Source organism: Dermacentor andersoni, chromosome 1 (genome assembly GCF_023375885.2).
Source record: "Dermacentor andersoni chromosome 1, qqDerAnde1_hic_scaffold, whole genome shotgun sequence".
NCBI classification, from domain to species: Eukaryota; Metazoa; Arthropoda; class Arachnida; order Ixodida; family Ixodidae; genus Dermacentor; species Dermacentor andersoni.
Genome location: NC_092814.1, coordinates 80722349 through 80743493, shown reverse-complemented (window position 1 = coordinate 80743493; position 21145 = coordinate 80722349). Strand labels below are relative to the sequence as shown.

The following is a 21145-nucleotide window of genomic DNA, read 5'->3' as shown; positions in this document are numbered from 1 at the left end:
GAGAGAAAGATCTAGACGGAGGCGGAAAATGTATACACGAGAAAGGAAACACCGCGACTCTGTCCCCTTTCGGCGGGTTGCACTCGAGCGATTAGAGTTCAAGTACTTGTGCCGAGAGAGATCATCTGGGCCCGCATTCACACACCCACACATACAAAAAAAAATATATTATTACGCTAGAACTATTTCTAGTGAGCCAAAGGCAAACAGCATTTACGAATGAAAGGCTCTGTGAATTCGGCCCTAGATCTATTTGAAGACAGTAAAATTAAAGTGTCACCTTATGATCTGTATTAATCGGTAGTTAGCCAAAATGATTTCACCTGTCTGCACACGCGAACAATGAGTTATGTTGGTTTTCTGAGCGCGGTAACGATGCCTGCAGGGATGAACACAAAGTTTTTGCGAATATACGAGATGCAGAATACGAATCAGGGTGGTCCTTCGGATAGTCTCACTGCGATGAATACCCAAGTCCTAAGTCAACTGTTTATCACTAACATAATGTATGTAAGGAAACGCCGCACTTGGCAACTTTGAGCGGTTGTCATGGGAGAACGGGAAGAGATACAAATGCAAGATAAGAAATGGACGGAGTCGAATATTTCTAGATATGAATTCAAAATTTAGAGGACCTGAAAAAACTTAATTTACATAATTCAGTGCCAACGACGGCGCTTAATCACCGTCACACTCATTATGCTATTCATGAACGAACAGTATGGGATAAGTAGATAAGAAATAGAATGAAAAGGTTTGAAGATCTCCAGATATTAACTGCACATCTTCAAGAACGCGACATAATCACACATGACGTGAGTGCCAGTCGAAATAAGTGTGACTTTAGGACTCGCAGATGACACATAATGGATGTCGTGTACATTTCGCCAACTCTGAGTGGTCGTCGTGGGCAAGCGGGAAGAGGTAATATTTGCAACAGGAACAACTAAATATCTGAAAAACAAAAGGGATGAATTGGTGAGGACAACGGTCGTACAGAAGCTATGAGGGAATTGATGCGGGAGCCGAGTCGAAGCATTCCGCAAATGCTACATAGGTAGGAAGCAAGTAGAAGGAAGGTAGGGTGGTCAACGAAGCGAGCATCCTCATAGGCGGAAAGTTTTCATTTTTCCGGGGGGGGGGGGCTAGGGCCCGACCGGCTTTCCGAACCCCACATATATATATATATATATATATATATATATATATATATATATATATATATATATATATTGCACTTGAAGAAATTTCGTGTGAACTCGAAGAATTGTTCACTGAAGTGACTGCCTTATAAGAGAATTTACAAGACCTCACAGTTCAATTTCACAGCCTGAGTCCTCTCCCACCACCAAGAATCTGGCATCTCACGGTGGTGTAACCTTCTTTCGACTACATGTCGTATACTTCGCTATCACTAATCCGCTATCTCTTCATTATCACGCATTTCCGGCGAAACTGCAGCCTCTCTGTCTCTCTCAATTGTTTCTTTCTTTCTCTGTGAGTCCAAGCTCCTGTGCGTGACTGCTGTTGTTTCTGATTTCGAGTGAATCCGGCTTGGCCTCATTTCGGTTACTGAGTGAAATATACAGGGTACCCCAACTATCATGCACCAAGACTTAAAGAAGGAGCAGTTGCGTTACTCGAAGAAAACCTAGTGCATATTGTTTCCAGTACAGTGGAGTAGCCGCCAGTAATTATTTCGTTCTTTAAATTTAATTCGAGAATTGCAAATAATTATCTAATTTGAGAAGTACTGTCCTAATTATCAAAGTGTCAATGAAGCATATGTAGCCACCCCCAGGCACCCTCAAATGCCATCTAACTGCTGTGTTTTCAGCGACGTACTAATTGCGTGCAATTTTTTCCGACTGGCAAACAAACCTCCTGAAATATGAAAAATACCACCTGACTGCGCTCCAAGCCGTTGTTTAATGAACCGTCGGGATTAACCCAGTGATAAACACCGGGATCTAACTTGCGGCCCCGGTGTTTAACCATTGCCCCGGTGTTTAAAGGGGCCCTGAACCACTCTTTATCGAAGTGGAGAAAGACATTTCAAGTGAAGATAGGCTATTTCAGAACCACTTTGCCGCAAAAAGTACTTCAATGCGTTCAGCAGAAGCGGAGTTATCGGCAATCAAACACGGCGTCAGCTGTGCTCCCCTTCCTCCTCCAATGCCTTGCACTGCGAAGGCTATTGCGGAGACGTCACCGCGGCGCGCAGTTCAATTTTCCGATTTGGTGCCTATGCCGCGCTAAACGGAAGCCAAACGCGGCTGTCCTCAGGGAGCCGCAGTGCGCTTAGCCACTGGACTCGTGGCGGCACCTCGCGGCGGCCGCGGTGTAGCCGAGCGCAGCGACCAATAGCAGCCGCGTATTGGAGTGTGCTTTATGACGCAATAAAGCACACAGAAGAGAGCGAGGAGCATGGGGTTTTTGAAACGAGAGCGTTTGAGAAAAAGGTGACTTGGCGCTCCGCTTGCGAGCTCCACGGACCGCCTACGACAGCAGAACTTGGCTGAGACGTTCACAACAGCGTATGCTACCCGCGGTCTATGTTATTTCACCAAGCCCGAGGGGTGGTTCAGGGCCCCTTTAAGCTGTGCGGTGGTTACCCATCTGGACGAAGTGCTTGGGCGGTGATTTTTTCTTTATTTCTTTCATTTCGTTCTTGCTAACTCAAAAGGAGCCTTTTTCGAGGGAGCTGCTTTATGATGTGGGTGGGAGCGCAGTCACGTGGTATTCGCTGTATTTCGCAGGATTTCTTTATCAATCGGAAAAAGTTTGTACGCAATTAGTACGTCGCTGAAAATACCGCAGTTAGATGTCCCTTGGCTCTGTCTACAAATGCCTCAATGAAACTTTGATAATTATAATAGTACGTCTCGAGTTAGATAATTAATTACAGTTAATTAAATCTCAGTAACGAAAAATTGACAGGCAGCTACTCCACTGTACTCGAAACAATATGCACTAGGTATTCTTCGAGTAATGCAATTGCACTTCTTTAAAATCCTGGTGACTCATGGGTAATTAAAAAAAAAAATTAAAGGGTTTAACGTGGCAAAACCACTTTCTGATTATGAGGCACGCCGTAGTGGAGGACTCCGGAAATTTTGACCACCTGGGGGTTTTTAACGTGCACCTAAATCTAAGTACACGAGTGTTTTCGCATTTCGCCCCCAGTGAAATGCGGCCGCCATGGCCGGGATTCGATCCCGCGACCTCGTGCTCAGCAGCCCAACACCATAGCCACTGAGCAACCACGGCGGGTAATCATGGGTAATTGGACACCCGGTGCAAGTGATGGTGCTTCCATCCCTAATAAAAGTTGTAAATTATTAGAAGTGTTATTAGAAGAATTATTAGAAGCTTTGGTTACTGGAAAGAGAAACGATACTGAGACACATACCATTCACATGCATTTCACACGCCATTGATAAAAGACTCGGTCAGAGGGGTGACTAAAGTCTACAGGTATTTTTTTTCAAGGTCAAAAAAGCACGCAAAGCATTTTGAAGCGAGGTGAACATACAGTAATATATTCATTCTCTAGGCAATTAACAAATAATTGTTAATTGGCGACCTACTTCTTTTTAAAAATATAGCAAACTTTGTCCTGTGTATATATTTAAATATATTGTATATGTGCATGGTGTTTGCATGGACATTTAAAACAATGTTGAAGTGAGAAAATACGGATGAGGCAGATGCCGCTGGTACTTCTAATGCTCTTGTTCTCCTATTGTCCAGATTTGCAGAAATAAAGCAAAGTATGAATTCATATCTGTGCACATCCGCGTCAATAATGATGCAGTAAGCTATTAGCGACAATACAATTTTAATTGAAAAGGTCGAGGCAAGTCAAAAGAAACCTCAAATGATGTGGGTGACAAAATTCTGGCCATGATACGTTAGGGGGGGGGGGGGGGGTAGGCTTCGGCATCGCCGTGAGGGGGGCAGCTGAGTCCTCCCCCCGCCCCCGGGACGCTCCGGAGGGGGCTCGGGCCCCGGAGCCCCCCTCCGCAGTCGGCGCCAATGAGCGTCCGGATCAGTACCCCCCGCGGGAGGTGAGGAAAGAAAGAATAAAAATAGAAAAAAATGAAAAATGCATCCTCTTGCGGACACTGTGTGCATGCAGGAGTATGCACAGTAGGACTAGGAGAGAGAGAGAGAGAAAGGGAGAAAGCAATGATGCTAACCAGAAAAGCGTCTAGTTGGCTCCTCTATACGCTAGGGGAGGAGAACAGAGTAATAGAAATATTAGAGGGAGGGCAGGACTGCGGGTGAACAAGAAGTGCGCGTAGGAACAAGTTCTTCATGTAAACTGCTTATCGTAGTAAATCACTCAAGGCTTCGAAAGGTCTAAGTACGTTATGTGCGTGCGTGCGTGCGTGCGTGCGTGCGTGCGTGTGTGTGTGTGTGTGTGTGTGTGTGTGTGTGTGTGTGTGTGTGTGTGTGTGTGTGTGCGTGTGTGTGTGCGTGTGCGTGCGTGTGTGTGTGTGTGTGTGTGTGTGAGCCGATTCGACGTTCTGTTGAACACCTTGATATTCAGTATTTTTGTGCTTGTGACAGACAGAAACGGTTATTGCAGTTATCGGTGGCAGCATATAGGCGAAGACGGCTGCATATCGTGACTGTCTAATGGCTGATTCCCTTTAGGCTATTAAGCCCCCATCTAAGTCAACTGATTCATCAAATATTTAGCTATTACCGGTATCGTGGTTCCGAGCAAGACACCATCTCATGCTACAGGAAACATCGTTGCCGTACAGAGTGGATGCTACTGAGCAATTACGAGGAGCCGTACATTTCTTACGTCATTACTTGGATTCACGAAACTAAAGACTTGCCGCTGGGCTAGTAGGCGCATAATTGCTGAGATGTACATTGGCGGAAATGAATAAAAGAGAAGAACCTTAGGTACAAGACAAGCAGTAAACGAACGCCTCGTCCTATTCGTCTGGTTTCTCCATGCTAGTCTTTGTAATCCTTTTCTTTATTTCGCGTGAATGTTTATACCTAGGCTGCCTGAGTTGCTATATATTCCGCCCTTCGGTCCAAATCAAGTGTTCGTCGGCCTAGTGGGATGTATTGTGTGGCAGAGTTACATTTAGTTCTGGATGCTATTAGCAGTAATTTTCAATATAGCATTGACGTATAACCAACGAAAGTTTGTACGCGCATCTAGTGGTGTGACGAACTCTGTTGTAACTGTCGTATGGCTCAATAGACATCTATTACGCTTGACTCCTTGCCTTTCTAGAAGTTGCCCATATGATTGGACTTTCGTTTGTAATCAGTATTATGTGTATTAAAGGATATACCGGAAAATTGTTCGTAATTTTGCCTACTTCGTTTTTTTTTAATGCAGAATACATTAGGCGTTTGCTCGATACATCCCCAGCACTTCGAGTCTCTGAGAAGGGAATATAACTCCCGCTGTTACGCGAATGCACTGGAGCACTTGGAATGCTACACAGCGCAGACACAATTCCGGATGCATGCGCAGCTATCCTCACACTTTTTACACGGCCTGTGCGTTTCCATGGCGTTGCTGTTAAAGTTATTTGAGCCCGCTATGCGCACGGCGGAGCATAGACGATGCCTATAGGCTCTGTAGCTGAAGAAATTTGATTCACGTTCGAAATGGTGGTGCGATATTCCAGCGAATAATTTCTAGCAGTCCTCAGAGAGAGAATATGCTACCAGAGCCTTTCCCATCGTGAGTCTGACGCATGTACCTTAAAAAACACATGCGAACTCGTTAGAATGCAGCGACGAAGTCTCAATCCCGTCGTTTTGACGTGATTTCCGACTGCAGCGTTGTAATGCCTTAAGAAAGCCGGCCGTCAACGCTCAACGCCGTCCCGATGAGCCAGACCTCAAGTGGAGGTCGCACGGCCACGCTCAAGATCAAGCACTCCGTGGAGACAAACTTGTCCGGCGTCGAGTGTAGGTGTGTGTGCTCAGCCGGACGACACGGCGCCCAGTCAGACAAGCACTCGAGGGTTTGCGGAAATTCCCCTCCCCCTCATTCTACCACTTCAAGCTGCTTCTGTGAGGCGACATTTGCATAATGACTTTCGGCCAAGGTGACCAGAACGCGGCTCTTTTGCCCGAGCGCCTCCTTCACGTCTGCGATTCTCGAAAGCTTCATTCTTTCCCTCAAGGCTCTCGACGGGCAACACGGCCCGCGGCTTGTTACGAAGTCGCGAGTCTGCGCAGTTGCCGAGATCTCATCAACAAGGCGAATCCCATTGATTCCAACGCTGTCCTGCCGGGCTGGAATTCCCGAATTTTCAAGCCAGTTTGTACGCTAGAGAAGCTCGCGAGAACACACAGGAGAAAATGCCAGATAGGGAGGTGTGATTAAGAAATATGATTAGTAAAAGTGGCCGGCCAATGACAAACAATCATTAAGAGCGAAACGCTTTGTGAATGCGGATACGGATGTCGGGATAAGCATTTCCACAGATTGCTGCCAAAGTGGTAAGGACCTTGCACAAGCTTCTCGTGGATCGTGGGCTCCATATGTCAGTCTGTAAGGTGTGCTTACACTTTTTTAGCGTGGTAAAGTCCTCCGATGCCGATATCTTTCACGACCGCTATCCAAATCTCTTTCATAACCGTTAGTTACTTTCTCCGGATATACGGATGCACCTACCGCCTGGGTTACCACGACGTGAACTGACCATGCTGTACTGTCTGTGGCTAGGCGTTGCATTTACGAACTCATATGCTTTCTTTATTGGAATGGCCAAGAGCTCCACGTGTGACACATGCAACAGCGATGAGACGCTCGCACATATTATCTGTGTCTGCCCGCGATATATTGCCCAGAGACAAGTGATATGCAGAGTACTGGACCAGTTGGACAATCGTCTACTATTAGAACTCAAAACTTTAGGTCAGTACTCCCGAAGAACATCCGCGCTGAAGGCCTTACTCGCTTTATTAAGGTTGCTACGGTCTATTTGGCTTCACGATAGACTTTAAGAACGCCGCCCCCTACCGCTCTATAGTGTACACGGTTTGTTCGTGCTCGTCTCCATCTCCCCCTTCTACTCTCTTTCTCTTTTTCCCCCTTATCCGTTCCCCCGTGCAGGGTAGCCAACCGGAACTACATCTGGTTAACCTCCCTGCCTTTCTATGCATCCTCTTCTCTCTCGTTCTCTCTCTCAAAAAAAATGCCTTGAATGCCCAATGAAAGAAAATACGCAAGACCGCCCGAATATACTTACTTTACTAGGACAAGTATCTGTTTCCAACTTGCTTTTTTTGCTCGCCGTCAGCAGATTAAAAAAATTGTATACAGTAAACCAAGTTTGTGTAATCTGGAAGCTATTTCCTGCGACAGACGTAAGCCCAAACACAGCTTCGCAGAAGTGCGGCGTTGTCTGGATCAGTGAACGTGGGAACGAAAAAAATTAAGATTTTCTTGTCACTACGAGGAACGAGAAAACTAATTAAAAATTAAATCACTCTAATGACGTAAAAATGCTACAACTTTCAGCAAAGTATAGTATTGAAAAAAGAACTCTAAAGCTTTGGCGACGCTGATGATGCGCTCGTCCTCAGGGTGACTGTGCTTAAGCGATTGCTGAGCCTGCCTGAAAAGCGCTTTAAAGTTTCATCATTACAATGCTCCCGAGCTGAGGCATGGTTTCTACAGAAGCGCCAGCTCTGTTGTGAAATAAGATCAGTCGCAATTCCGACGTTGGATGAGCTGACCGAGCACATCGTCGACCTCAAGAAAAAAGCTGCACTGCTTTTTAACTTTTTACTTCAAGACAGAAGAACTGGACAAAAAAAAAAAGCTCTTCGCTTTTCTGCTCGTTACTGCCAGAGAAAAATAACAAAACCGAACGAAAGTAAAAGAAGGCACACGGGGATGCACAAGCGTGAAAGCGAAGACGAGACATGCAGTGATGTATTCCCCATTCGGTCAGGGGCTGCTGCGCGGCTTCGATGACAGCGACTCGGACTGGGCACAAAGGGTGGCTGCCTGGAAGGAAGAATGATAAGGTGTGCCACGGAAAAGGGACGTTGCGAGAGGGGCCGGCCAACGATAGGCGCAATGGAGAATTCCAGCGCGCTTTGGTTATTTCGCGGGCACATAACTTCTAGCAGGACCGCCGCTCCGGCTTATCCTATCCCATAAAGCAGGCGAGAAATGCGCCTTCCATTTTCATTGGCTCCACACTGTCTCGTGGCTCAGTGGGTGTTTGCTCTTTTCCCGCAGACCGCTCCTCCTTTTTTCGACATCTTGCGGATGTTTTCTCTCCGCCGGAGTCGTATATTTCATGGTTGGTGTGTGTGTGTGTGGGGGGGGGGGGGGGGGATGAGGGGGGAGGGGTAGGTTGCGGCAATCAGCAATCGCACCTCTCAAAAAGAACTCTTGCGTGGTCACCCCGTGGCGTCAACATATTCAAGGTCGACCGGCGTCAGGGAATAACAATGGGGAGCGAAATCCAGCAGGCTGTCATTAAATGCATGAAGAGCATTTCTATATAGCTCAAGATTCGCGATACAGACTGGTGGGCGCCTCCCTTGAGACGCCGCCTCTTTCGACACACATACGCTCCTATGTCACTATGGCACATCTTTAAATTATGGGGTTTTACGTGCCAAAACCACTTTCTGATTATGAGGCACGCCGTAGTGGAGGACTCCGGAAATTTCGACCACCTGGGGTTCTTTAACGTGCACCTAAATCTAAGTACACGGGTGTTTTCGCATTTCGCCCCCATCGAAATGCGGCCGCCGTGGCCGGGATTCGATCCCGCGACCTCGTGCTCAGCAGCCTAACACCATAGCCACTGAGCAACCACGGCGGGTTATGGCACATCTTTCAAACGCCTGAGCGATATTTTCATTCGCATAGTATTCCAGGAGAGGGAGAGAGAAAGAAATCGGTCTGCGTATGAGTCCCGAGAAAGAATGATGATACAAGGCGAAAAGGGGCGCTATACGCCAAAGTTATTCACAGTGTCTATTTTTTCACGGAGGAGCCAATGGATTATGAGAAAGGACACTCGTAGTAGTGGACCAAGGTCTTAATCGATGCTGCCTCTATAGCGCTTACGAAATCCCGCCCGAACTAGTTTATACACCATAAGAACTTAATAGCAACACATTTTGACGCGACGAGTCCATCGCGTATACGATAATGCACGGCAGTGCGTTAGCGCGTAATCAAACGCAGGTATTAAAAAACTCGGCCAGCGCTTAACGAAGCCCTTTTCTCTATACAAGCTATCTTGGAGCGCCGCGCGCACACCGGCGCATTTTCTGTAGCCAGGGCACGGCGCTGCACGCAGCTTTCGCAGATGTTCGCCTAATTATTTCGAGAGGGCAGCCGTGCTTGGCTATTTCGCTGCGTGTGGCCCCGGCGCTCGCCCAAAGCGTTGCGGCCAGCACTCGTGCGCCGCTGCCGCTCTTGCAAGCCGGGCGCGTCTTCGGCGTTAGAATGGCTCGGTTCTCCTTGACGCAGCAGCGCGGTGGTCATTTCGCTGAGCCGGCGCGAGGTCGCCGCGCTTAGGCGACGCCCGCACCGCGCTGCCGCCATAGTAGAGCGACGCCTGCTGTGGCGCCCTGAATGATGCGCGCGATGAGGAGTCCGCCCCGGCGTCCCGCTGAGGTGGCTGGATTACACGGAGGATCGCTATAGAGGCGGGAAAGCATCGCTTTGCGCACCTTTGGCGCGGCGCACTATATACAAGCACGTATACATTCAGTTAATGTACGTCGCTGCGACGAGGCGGCGTAGATAAGCAGACGTAAGTAGAAGGACATGGTCTCTGGAAAGCTCCAGGAATGCATTAAAAGCGAAGGGACTCGCACGAATAAATTCTAAGAAGGCATTAAAAGAACGAAAGAAAAAAAGTCCGGGGGCAGTTTTTGATTCTGCAGCATGCGAGAAGGCCACAGTAGTGACTAAACGTAGACGTAAGCGCATGTTACATGTTCCTATGGGTAGGCAGCGCAACCCGGACGAAGGACGAGAGGAAGAACACGACACGAGCGAAGACTAACAACTGGTTTCTGCGCTCGTGTCGTGTTCTTCCTCTCGTCCTTCGTCCGGGTTGCGCTGCCCACCCACAGGAACATGTTCAATCACCAACTCGCCCAGCTTGCCGTCTTAATTCAGCGCATGTTAACTACGCGTTTTTAGCAGCCGACAAAGCATTTTAGCATGATAGTCCTCATACTCGCTTTTAGTATGAGACGAGACAAACCTGCATTTTTATAAACATTCAAAGAAAAATTCACCGACGGCTACGATACTCCCTAATGCGAAATATGAGCGCAGCTCTACATGCATGTTTTCATTTCGCGACATATTGACTGGCGCGCGCGGACAATCTCTTGCGTACGGCGTGCACGTTGCAAACGGAGCGAAATGGGGGGGGGGGGGGGGGGGGGGGCGACTGCCTAATATGGAGATCGCGAGAGGCAGCGCGTGGGTGACGCGTGGGCGCGATTCACAGCAGCAGCCGCAGACTGACCTCCCAGACGAGGCGCCCCACTCTGGCGCCATATCGTAGCCAGCGTCGTCGCACTATGCTTTTCTTCTCAAGCTTTCACGATGTGCTCCTCTTCCGCTTTCTTTCTTGCGTCTTTCACCCCCTGCTACGCTCCGCGTTAGCTCGGTTACGCTGACGATCGCCGCAGGCACGGGCGCCTAAGCGCTGCGCTCTAAAAGTACTTTCAAGCCAAACCGGGAGCGTAACTATATCGGCAATTACTTTCTAACAGAGGCGCTGCTTCTGGTAGCATGCATCTATAGTTCTCGAAGGAAAGCGAGCACGTTCCATTATTGTCTATATGCGTCCCTTGCGGCGACCTTTGCCTTTCACTAACGAGTGTTGCATAATTTTGCTTGCGCACGGAGCAAAATGGAAAGTGTGGCAAAGAACGAAAACGCTGTCGTCGTAGCCAATGACTTCAGTTTCGGGCGGTGTTGCGATGAGCCACTTTAACGCGACCATTTAAAAATAACCAAATCCCTTCGCCATGTCGCCACGAGAGGTGTATAATTTCAGTTCTCAAAAAACGGGAGTGTCCTCGCCCTGCATGCAGCGAAGCAGCGAATATAAGTGCTGCTCCGTTGATGTTGCCAGTTGAAGAGGGAACCGGGCCCTTTGTGAGCTTATAAATGTACATGTTATCTGCTCGGTGGTGCTTGTTTGCGAAGATGATGCCATTTCTATGCTTTTTCACGTGTGCGTATAGCAACTATATAGTCCCATTTTCTGGGAATAAATAATTATAAAAAGGCCGCTTGAACGAGATCAATTTGTATATCAAGATGTCTTTACCTGTACATGGCCAAATTAATAGGTAACGAAGCAGCGCCTTCGAGGCACCTTAATGCGAGTCGTAAAGTGAATTGGATTTTTGTCACATATTTCGTGCTTACTTTTTAAAGGGCTTATTTAATTTAGCATCTATCTCTTGTCAATGCAGCATTGCCGAAGGCAACGCACTAGAAGAGCGTAAGAGAGATGGTTTGATGCGTGCGCGACGTAGCTACGCTTTAAGGAAATAAAGTTGCAGTGACTCTTGTTTACGACCACCGCGATTGATTTCCAGCAGGAAAGAAACAAAACACGAATACTCGGGGCTGTTTATGTTCTAAACAATTACACTACGGTGCCTTTCCGACTCTTTTCGAGTCGCTCCCTTCTTCGGATAAGTGTGACGTCATCTAAGGAGTGATTTGTTGATTGTCTGATTGAAAGTTATATCGACTGTCGTTTTACGACCTTCCGCCGCACTGGCGTTCCTCAGTTGCTTTGAGAATGCTGGCACGGTCGTTGAGAAAATGAGTGCGGGAAAATCGTTGGCGCAAAACAGTTATAATTTTTATAGTTTTCGTGTCTTCTGCTCTGTTGATGTTCAGACGAGGCATAATCCGAGTCTATAATGTCATCAGGCAGCGGGAGCTTTACTGCCTGTCTTGTGCCCGCTGTTGGATCTCTTTGGACGAAGGTTCATCCCTAGCGCTGCCACCAGTTGTTGGATCTGGAGGACAATCCCAATTGCTGTCCCCCAGATATTGGACCTTGCCGTTGAGTGCGGGAGTTGGCCGAGGTTGAGGAGGTCGTCGGGATGAAAAACTGGAGGTTTATTTACGTTATTTACAGTGAGAGTACAAAGAAATTAACAGTCATAAAGTCATTACGGGCCGGCAGCAACTCGGACGCTGAGGCCCGTGGCAAGAAGCTCGAAAGAGATGAATGAAGGAATGCTCTCTTGCTGCTCCCGGTCTGTGGCTTTTAAGCCCTTCGGTGTCTCGAAGTCACGTCACGTTCTGCCAATCGGCGAGCCCGCTCAGGTGACGCCATTTTCGGCCAATCGGCGAGCCCGCTCAGATGTCGTCATTTTCGGCCAATGGTAGGCGCCCGTGCGGTTGTGTCACACCCGGCGCCGAGGGTCGCTCCTTGGGCCCCCATTGTCCGAGTGCTTACTTCTCTCTGCGGTATTGCCAACCCGTTCTGCAACTGCCTTCACAAAGGCGGATGGGGAGATTGCTGCCAGGGCTTCACGGTGCATTACAGCCATCTTGCCTCGGGACCCACGTTACCTGGAACCGTGCCAGGCTCCCGCTACACTTTCGGGAAGAGTCAAGCAGTGAATAGCTCAACCTGCGGCGCACGAAGTGGGGGACGCCAACTCGTTTGCACGTGCCGCGCCTCGGGAACGGTGTAGATGTGCTTCTGCGCTTCTTAATTAGCTGTGGCGCGATTCGATGTGGTCTGGTGAACTCGAAGGAGGCTCAGGAAAAGGTCCCGTATCTAACACCGCATGGAGCGCAGAAGTTGTTTCATGGACCGTACGGCGGGCGCCCGCACACGTCGTGCGGCTGAAACCCTCAACGCGTTCAGTAATTTCTTTCTGGAATGCTGGCTTGAGCACTAAGCAAGTGGTTTGCTTTCTTTGTGGCACGAAACATGATGTCGCGGTGTACTGCGGACGAAGCAGGTCAGTGCCTTTCTCAAAGATCAGCTGTAGAAGTCTGAAATGGCGTCCTTCACAAAAGTTGTGTGCGGACACTTTTAACCGCAAATTAGCATGCAGAATTAAATTATGGAGTTTTACGTGTCAAAACCACGATCTGATTATGAGGCACGCCATAGTGGGGGACTCTAGAAGTTTGGACCACCTGGGGTTCTTTAACGTGCACCTAAATATAAGTGCCCCCCCACGGGTGTTGTCGCATTTCGCCCCTATTGAGATGCGAAAATCGAAATGCGGCCGCCGTAGCCGAGATTCGATCCCGCGACCTCGTGCTTAGCAGCCCAACACCATAGCCACTAAGCAACCACGGCGGGTAGCATGCAGAATTCATCCAGGCGGGATGAAAGAAGTAGACGAAAGAAAAACAAGGCGTTAGTTTTGATTGGTTAATGACACTTCATGTAACAGCATGGCCTCGAGTTAGCTGAGAGGTATGTTCAACAGTGCCTTTGATTAAACATAGATACAGCAAATAACGGATAATTACGAAGGTAAACCGAATGCAGCGCCCAATGCAGTGCGGCATCATTTCTACGGTCTTCTCAGAATAGAAGAGCCGGCGGTGTGATTCCGGGGTAGACATAAACTTTCTTTTTGTATACCTGCTCTCGGCAGCAGACACAGTTCCTGCAAATTCGTGCGCTTTCACAGAGAAGGTTAGTCACCTTCAACGGATGCGAAAGAATGGCACCGCATTTAGAAAGTAGCGCGACGCAACACAACACGAAATAAAAGAAGACAAGGAAAAAGAGAAGAAAGCAAAACAACACGAAAGGGCTGTTTAAAAAAAATAATATCGTAGAATTTGTGCTTGCGATGTGGGCAGTGAGACAAGCCCAGCGAACTGCGGCACAGTGCACGCAGACGCGCGTGACCATGACGTCCGGCCGTCATCACTGGCCTACATTTCGCGGAGCCGCGCGGCACGCACGGTCACGTACGCTGGTCGCGGTTGCTCTTAAACACACCGCTGCTTTCACTTGTTGCGTGTATCTCGGCGCGGAAGCGGCTACGACGCGGCATGCATTCCCACTGTGGGGGGTTTGCTGTGGAATTTGAGTGATGCGATCCCGTTACGACCTGCGCACGAATGCCATGGACAACGTGGACTGCGTGCTGTGAATATACTGAAGCAGACACTCGGAGACATAACGCAAGATATGTTTAATATCGATTGGCGTATCCCCTCTTCCATATTAATTTATATTTTATCGCAGCAACGTACATGGTCTCCACACCGAGGTATACAAGAGTGGCCTACGTCTTCGTTAATGCTGCAAGCATACAGTGGTACAGATAGTAAATGGTTGATAACGTACTGATTCTAACTCAAGCAGCGACAGTATAATGGATTTGTTAGCGCCTTAATGCGGTTCATTCATTTGTATTATTGTTTTACTGAGTGGCTTTGCTTACTGTGTGCTTTGTTCTTATTTCTTCTGTCTAGGGACGTCTTGCGCTTTCGAGTGATATTCGAATAACCCCCGTAAACAAAAAACAAGACGACAACATGCAAAATCTGCAGCTTGTTCTTATGATGTTCCGTTCAATATCATATTGACACAGTGCTGTTTACTGTAGCGACAGTGGGGACGTTCTGCTTTATTAGCGTGGCTTCACATGTTGTAAGTAGCCTGTAAATATATTTATCTTCCCCTTTCGCTCCGTATATGATGTGTGCAATTAACACATTCAAGCTATGTGGGGAAAGCACCCGGTAAAACCGGGAAGTCGTAAAACCGCTAAAATAAAATCACGAGCTTACCTCGCGGATTTCAATCTTTCCGTCCTTATTGTCGTCGTACGCTTCCATGAAGCACTCCTTGAGCTCTTCCAGCATGGACTCTGACACGACCTGGAACCGAAAAGAATAAAGCACGTTGCAAACCATGTAGGACATGCTTAGGATTACACAGGGCATTCACGTGGAGCCTACACTGAAGCTGTGCAACTTTTTCTTCTTTATTTTCGTTGCAAGTGCTTACATTGCAGTGCAAGTGTCTACCCTCACGCTGCAAGTGCAAATGTTTGACTGCACCGGCTAATTGATTGGACTTCTTTTTTTTCGTGTTCAGGAAAACGTTTTTGAGTAAAGACATGTCAGACATTTGGTTCTTAATTTTAGTTATTGTATTGTAAGTTTCATATTATCAGAGAAGATAGAAGGTACTCATATTCGCTGAACAACCACACCAACTTCACTGCCACGGAAGCTTGTCCGGCTGCGAACAATGTAAAGGTCGAGAATGATGAAAAGCTGCCTTATATAGGTATTGGGCTGGATATGTAGATACCTATATGGGCATGCTTTGATTATTCGCGCAGACAATAAAAGATACCTCAAATATTTCTCTTACCCGTTTTCACACATTTTAGGGTAGCAGAATAATATGTTTAGTAGGCTCAAATAGATATACAAATTTACCGAGTGCTTCTTTTTCTTCTTTCAGTCCGAACAGATCTTTAAAATATCGCACAATGAGTATAGCGCATTCCGGCGTGCTCAGGAATTTTACCTGAAGGGGCGGGCATTACTTATACGACAAATCGCAGTGTTCTGGTTGATGATTGAAAATATACACTAATTTACTTTTTCATTCCTCATTTTATTTAGGTCACATGTTGTAATTGCAAAATTGAAGCCGAACAGAAGTGCAATCATGTCTGCTTAGCATAAATCCGAAGATTAGCACAACGCTTTAGATGTCCGTCCTCAAAATTTTGAAAATGCATTGACGTTCAATTTAAGATTGTTCCGAAGTGCTTTAAAAGAACGATTCTTGGGAAACTGGTAAATGCAACGACAATATATTTAGTGTTTCTACTAAGCAGATATAAATTTACTACTGGTCGACTTCAATTTCGGAATTATAACATGTGCCCTAAGGTCAATTATTAAGAGAATAATTAATAAATATTTTTAATTAGCTTCCTGGATATTGAATCTTTATGCAGCTTAATTTCAGCCTCTTCGACAAATCCACATCTAAATACGGAACAGCGATATGTGTCATATTCCATTTTTAAGAAATCAGTCCAACCTTAAAAAAAAAGGTGTACAATGTACATAAATGCAATAATATGCTTTATACGATACTATTCTTTGCAACACACATATGGATTATGTAGAAATTTTTATCACTATTTATTCCCCATTAGCTTCTCTCGCATTGCACGCGCGGTATACTTATCCTCTATTAGAGTCTATATGCAGCAAAGCACGCTTTACAGGTCTAGGCATCCTAAAAGTGCGTAGTACGCCGTGTTCACCAAACACCCCGAAACGTGCTTCACACGGCCATCCAGTCGACATAGAATAAATCAAAATAAAGTACAACTTATTTTACACTCAGTGTTGTTTTTGGGGGGATAGAGTTGTATTCTGAGTAATGAGAAAGAGAGAAGGAGAGAGAGAGAAATGTATAGAAAGGCAGGGTGGTTAATCAGAGATATAGTTCCGGTTTGCTACCCTACACGGGCGGAAGGCGTAGATAGATAGATAGATAGATAGATAGATAGATAGATAGATAGATAGATAGATAGAGACCAGCACACATTAATTGCGTTCACTATGCAGTGGTAGCAGGTGGCGCTCCTAAAGTCTTCCATGAAGGCCCGTAGAACTCAAGAACCCGATTCGCCCGAGTAAACCCTTCTGCGCGAAGTTTGTTTGGAAGCACTGGCCTAGAACTTTTTGTTCTGATAGCTGACGATTGTGCAATTGTTCCAGCACTCTGCACATCACTTGCCCCTCAGCACTATAGCGCGGGCAGACATAGATTATGTGTGTGAGTGTCTCGTCACAGATGCAATAGTCACACATGGGGCTGTTGACCATTCAAGTGAGAAATGCATCGGATTTAGTGAACATGATGCCGAACCACAAACCGTACAACATGGCTATTCACGTCGTGTTAACACAAGCGGTAGATTTAGCAGTATATCCGGGAAAAACGAAGGCAAGCGACACATGCTGAAAAAGGTTCGAGTGCCACAGGGGCAATGTATACATTAACGGGACATCGAGCGCAGCCAAGCCGCAGCGAATAAAGACACACCGACAGCACTCATGTGCAGATCGGGTGCCTTCGTCGGCGTGGTCATTTCCGCTCACATTGCAGTGCCCCGGAAGCCATTGAAAAATTATGTCATGTCCCTTGTGATGGCTGTCTTCGTGATAACATGCCTCCAGTAAAATGGAGATACCGCTTCGCTTATTCAAAATTCAACAGGCTTGGAGCAGCGGCTGTACCCTAAACTGATGTTTATAGTGCTGCAAGTGCTACTGTACTGGGCGGTGATAGTACGTGGTGATAGCGACCGAATGTGATTGCGTATCTGTGCTACATTTCTCTCTGTCCTTACTTTCCTGTCAGTTTACCTCCCCAGCGTAAACATGCATTTGCGTTGTGCATTTGATGCTTATCATCAGTAAATACAATCGAATTTGTAAGCAATTTTTCTTGCTTGGTTGTCCGCTAAAGTGCATGAAGTTAAAATTAAAAACTGCACCTATCCACTTCATTTCGCAATCCGATGCGTCGCGCAACTTAACGGAGGTGTGCCTTTGGAGGACAATGTTGTAATGCTACCGCGCTGTGCTGTATCACAGTGTACTAGGGCTGATAGCCGCATGACAGCCGGTTATATAAAGGAGTAAAAGAAAACTGATCCGATATGCCATTAAACTGAAGACGTGGTTCTCTCGTTCAGACCGTGCAAAAAAATTGTTTGAATCGCCTTCACTGTGCGTTGTTTCAGAACACTTTTATAAGTTGATAGAGTCTTGTAAAATGATGGCCTTCAAGTAAGCAGCATAATGTTATGACTCAAATCTCTAATCGGAAAGTTCACTAGCAAAACTTTGTTATCTTGCTGGCTGAAGTGCAAAAGCGAAATCAAGCTATTTAGAACACGAGATTTCTTAAAAATATTTTTTAAGAATGATGTATATGTGCATATGGTGATTTGTGTTCCGCTAGTGATGCTTTATAAAAGTGTTATCGCCCTGTAACATAGAATCACTTTTTTCTAAGGAGCACCGGGATCGTTCTATGTGGTTTATGCAAACTAAGCAGCTGACGATAGATAAATAGAAACATGTCCTTCACCCATGTTCCGGAAGAAACTTTTCTTCGCTACAGCTTTTCCCCACTTTTTTACTGTGACCATGCGATTCAATTCAGTGTATATTTCAAACCGTTTTATTTATTTATTTATTTATTTATTTATTTATTTATTTATTTATTTATTTATTCGCAAATGTCATTTGTATATGGCCTATACCAAGAGTCTTTTCTCCTGAAAAGGCCTTCGCAGCAATTCTTGCCGACACAGCTGTTTCTTTGTTTTCCCTTCTTCAGTGATTGCGAACGCGCTCGATCTGAGGTAGTGCCGCATGGGCTACGCTTGCAACATCTAGCCGGCCATGTGCCACTGTACTGCATGTTTTCTTTTCTTTCTTTCTTTCTTTCTTTCTTTCTTTACTTTTGTCGTTTCGCGTGTAAATACACTCCGCTCTTCCATTCAAACAAAGCTATCAACGGTGGAGTGAGCGCTTGTGGGTTTTTCTGAGAAAAAAAAAAAGAGGACAAAGGATTATGAAGGACGACAACGCAGGGAAGGGTGAAGGAAAGCCAATGCAGGGCGTCTTCACCCCCCCCCCCCCCCCCACCTACCCCCGTTTAACTTTTTTACTCCCAGTAATAATTACAAGCTCAATGCGATCATGAAAGGTGCCTCAAATCTCAAGAAGCTTGGTACTCGTTTATCCTGTCCTTGTACAGCCGTCGCTGTACTTGCCTGAAGATTAGCTCCGTCCGCTTTAATATTTAACGCAGTGTTCTTAGACGTACTTCTCGAGCCAGCGCAGCGTTATACACTGGGAAAGCGGTCACGCCAAAAACGTACTGCGCGTGAAATGCCTTCTTTTGTGCTAATTTTGTCACCTTGTGTCGTATTTGCGTGCAAGAAACATGTTGGACGGCCTTTATTACAAGTCGGAGATTCGCTGAGGCATTACGTTGCGACTCTGGCACATACCCTACATGTTCAACAGTGAAAACAACACCGCTGTTTTTGCCCTTGCCACTTCGCAACTCACATTAAATGACTCTGTCTCCACGTCGAACTACGAAAAAATGTGCGCTGTATAGCGGACAGTGCAATAAATGCCAGTGGCATCAACTGACCTGCAGGTCTCACCTTGGACAACACGCACAAATTAGATGTTTCTCTGACGGCGTTCGTAGGAAGACCTGAGATGCACGGCATATAGGCATCTGTCGCAGTAAAGACAAATGGGCACGTGCACAATCTGCGGTGACCTGTGGCTTGCCCAGCGATAAAATATATCTGATTGACGACTGGAAAGTCGTTTACCACAGCTTACTTAAATACCTCCGCGAGACGAACGATGACTAATAAGATCTATGCAGCCCAGTGGAAACCCTGCAGGGCTTGTAATTTTTGTTTTTCAAGAAATGTTTCAGTTTCTTCCTGTCTGAAAACGCCGTCGCCTGGATACCGTTATACAGTGTGTGTTAGAATTAGTGATGTAATTTATGTGAAGCAGTGATATAAAGCTACCAGAGCGATAACATAATTCATATTCTTTGAGAAATTTCATCCTGCAGTATTCTGCTGGCGCATTTGTAAGCAAAGTATACATCTGATGCATAGTTTCTTCACTATGGCTTGCACTAACCGCACGTCGGTATACAAGTGCATTTCCGAACACTAGGCGCAATGTTGCCACATGCATCTGAAAACGGCCTAGCAGTGATCATGCTTCCATATGTGCCAAATTCCTGGGTGACAATAAAGGAAGCCAGTCGGAGGAATTTAGAGATGACTCCTAGCACGGCGACGCAGAGGGGACAACGTTGCTACTTCTTTGCGTTTAGCGAGGCGAATTTTATCTGGCTGTGGAACTAATTTAAGCTAAATTGGGACGATAAGAAGCCAATTGCCGTCACTAATTAAATTACACACCCCCGAAAGAAGTCATCAGCTTTATTCAAAGAAAAGGAAGAGATGCTGCGCTATTTTTACATAAACCTTTGCAAAAATAATTAGGGGAACTGGGGAGCACAATGTTTATGAGGAATCGTGCGAAGCCAAATAAAACAGAGGAAACAAACTTGATTTCTTGTTAAACTGTAGAATTAATTATAGATCTGGGTAAACTTGCGATAACCTTCATATTTTTCATCATGGTAATGAAATTGAGAGAAACGGCAATTTCCCGCCGAACACACTTTCTTTTTCTTATCGAAATTTTAAGCCTCATCCCTAATTATATGCCGTTCAATAGTAATAATAATAAAAAATGAACTTCCAGAACATTTTGCATCTCTTATGCTTTCTTGGAAAGCATGCAAGGATAGATGTTTTCCGCATTTTTCCACTTTGATAGTATTTACGCATTTTAGGCTTTTGGGGAAACCAGCGTCAATCAAAGGCAACGAAAATGTTGATCAACGTGGAGAATATCGCTTCACATAAAATGTCTTGCGTTTGTAGAAAGTGTGATCATACAGTATATTTATTTATTTATACAGGTACCTGCAGAACGACAAGTGCATTATTGCATGGGGGACATTGTAGACACAGAAAGGAACATAGGCAAAAATGAGCTGCTTCGAAATCAGAAAGCACAAAGCAAAGCCCAAACGCAACATTCAAAACGCCAATCACAACACCAGGTTCACAGGCGTATTTACATCACAAAAAAAAAAAGAAATTATCTGGTTGCAAATGACAAAGCGTACAGTCAGGCCCAAACGCTACATCATAGACGTCATCGCAATAATAGGCTCACAGGCACATTTACATTACAAAAACAAGACAAGGTCGTTCATTGCATTAAGCGCAATGATATGTGCTTACGACCGGCTGGACAATAAAAACAACTGAACCTCGGAGCATGTTTTATATTGAACAATGCTCTTAGGAAGCCTATTTCAGTGCGTAGAAGTTGTAATTACCATAAACAAACTTGGCAGCACGGCTTTGGATGCTTTCAAGTTTATTTCTAAGGTAAGCCCTTTGGGGGTACGTCGAGTACGTCGCGAGTACATTCTAAAAGACAAAAGTTGCAGAACGAAACCTAGATGGT

General features: G+C 46.0%; 1 protein-coding gene across 1 annotated transcript in view; it reads right to left on the bottom strand.

Moving 5' to 3' along the window:
- The window catches only part of Cbp53E (Calbindin 53E), a 252080-nt gene that overhangs the window by 38976 nt on the left and 191959 nt on the right, over window positions 1–21145 (bottom strand). The window contains exon 3 of the mRNA XM_050194034.2: window positions 14792–14881. Within this exon, the coding sequence (XP_050049991.1) occupies window positions 14792–14881 (90 nt within the window). The remainder of the gene's footprint in view (window positions 1–14791; window positions 14882–21145) is intronic.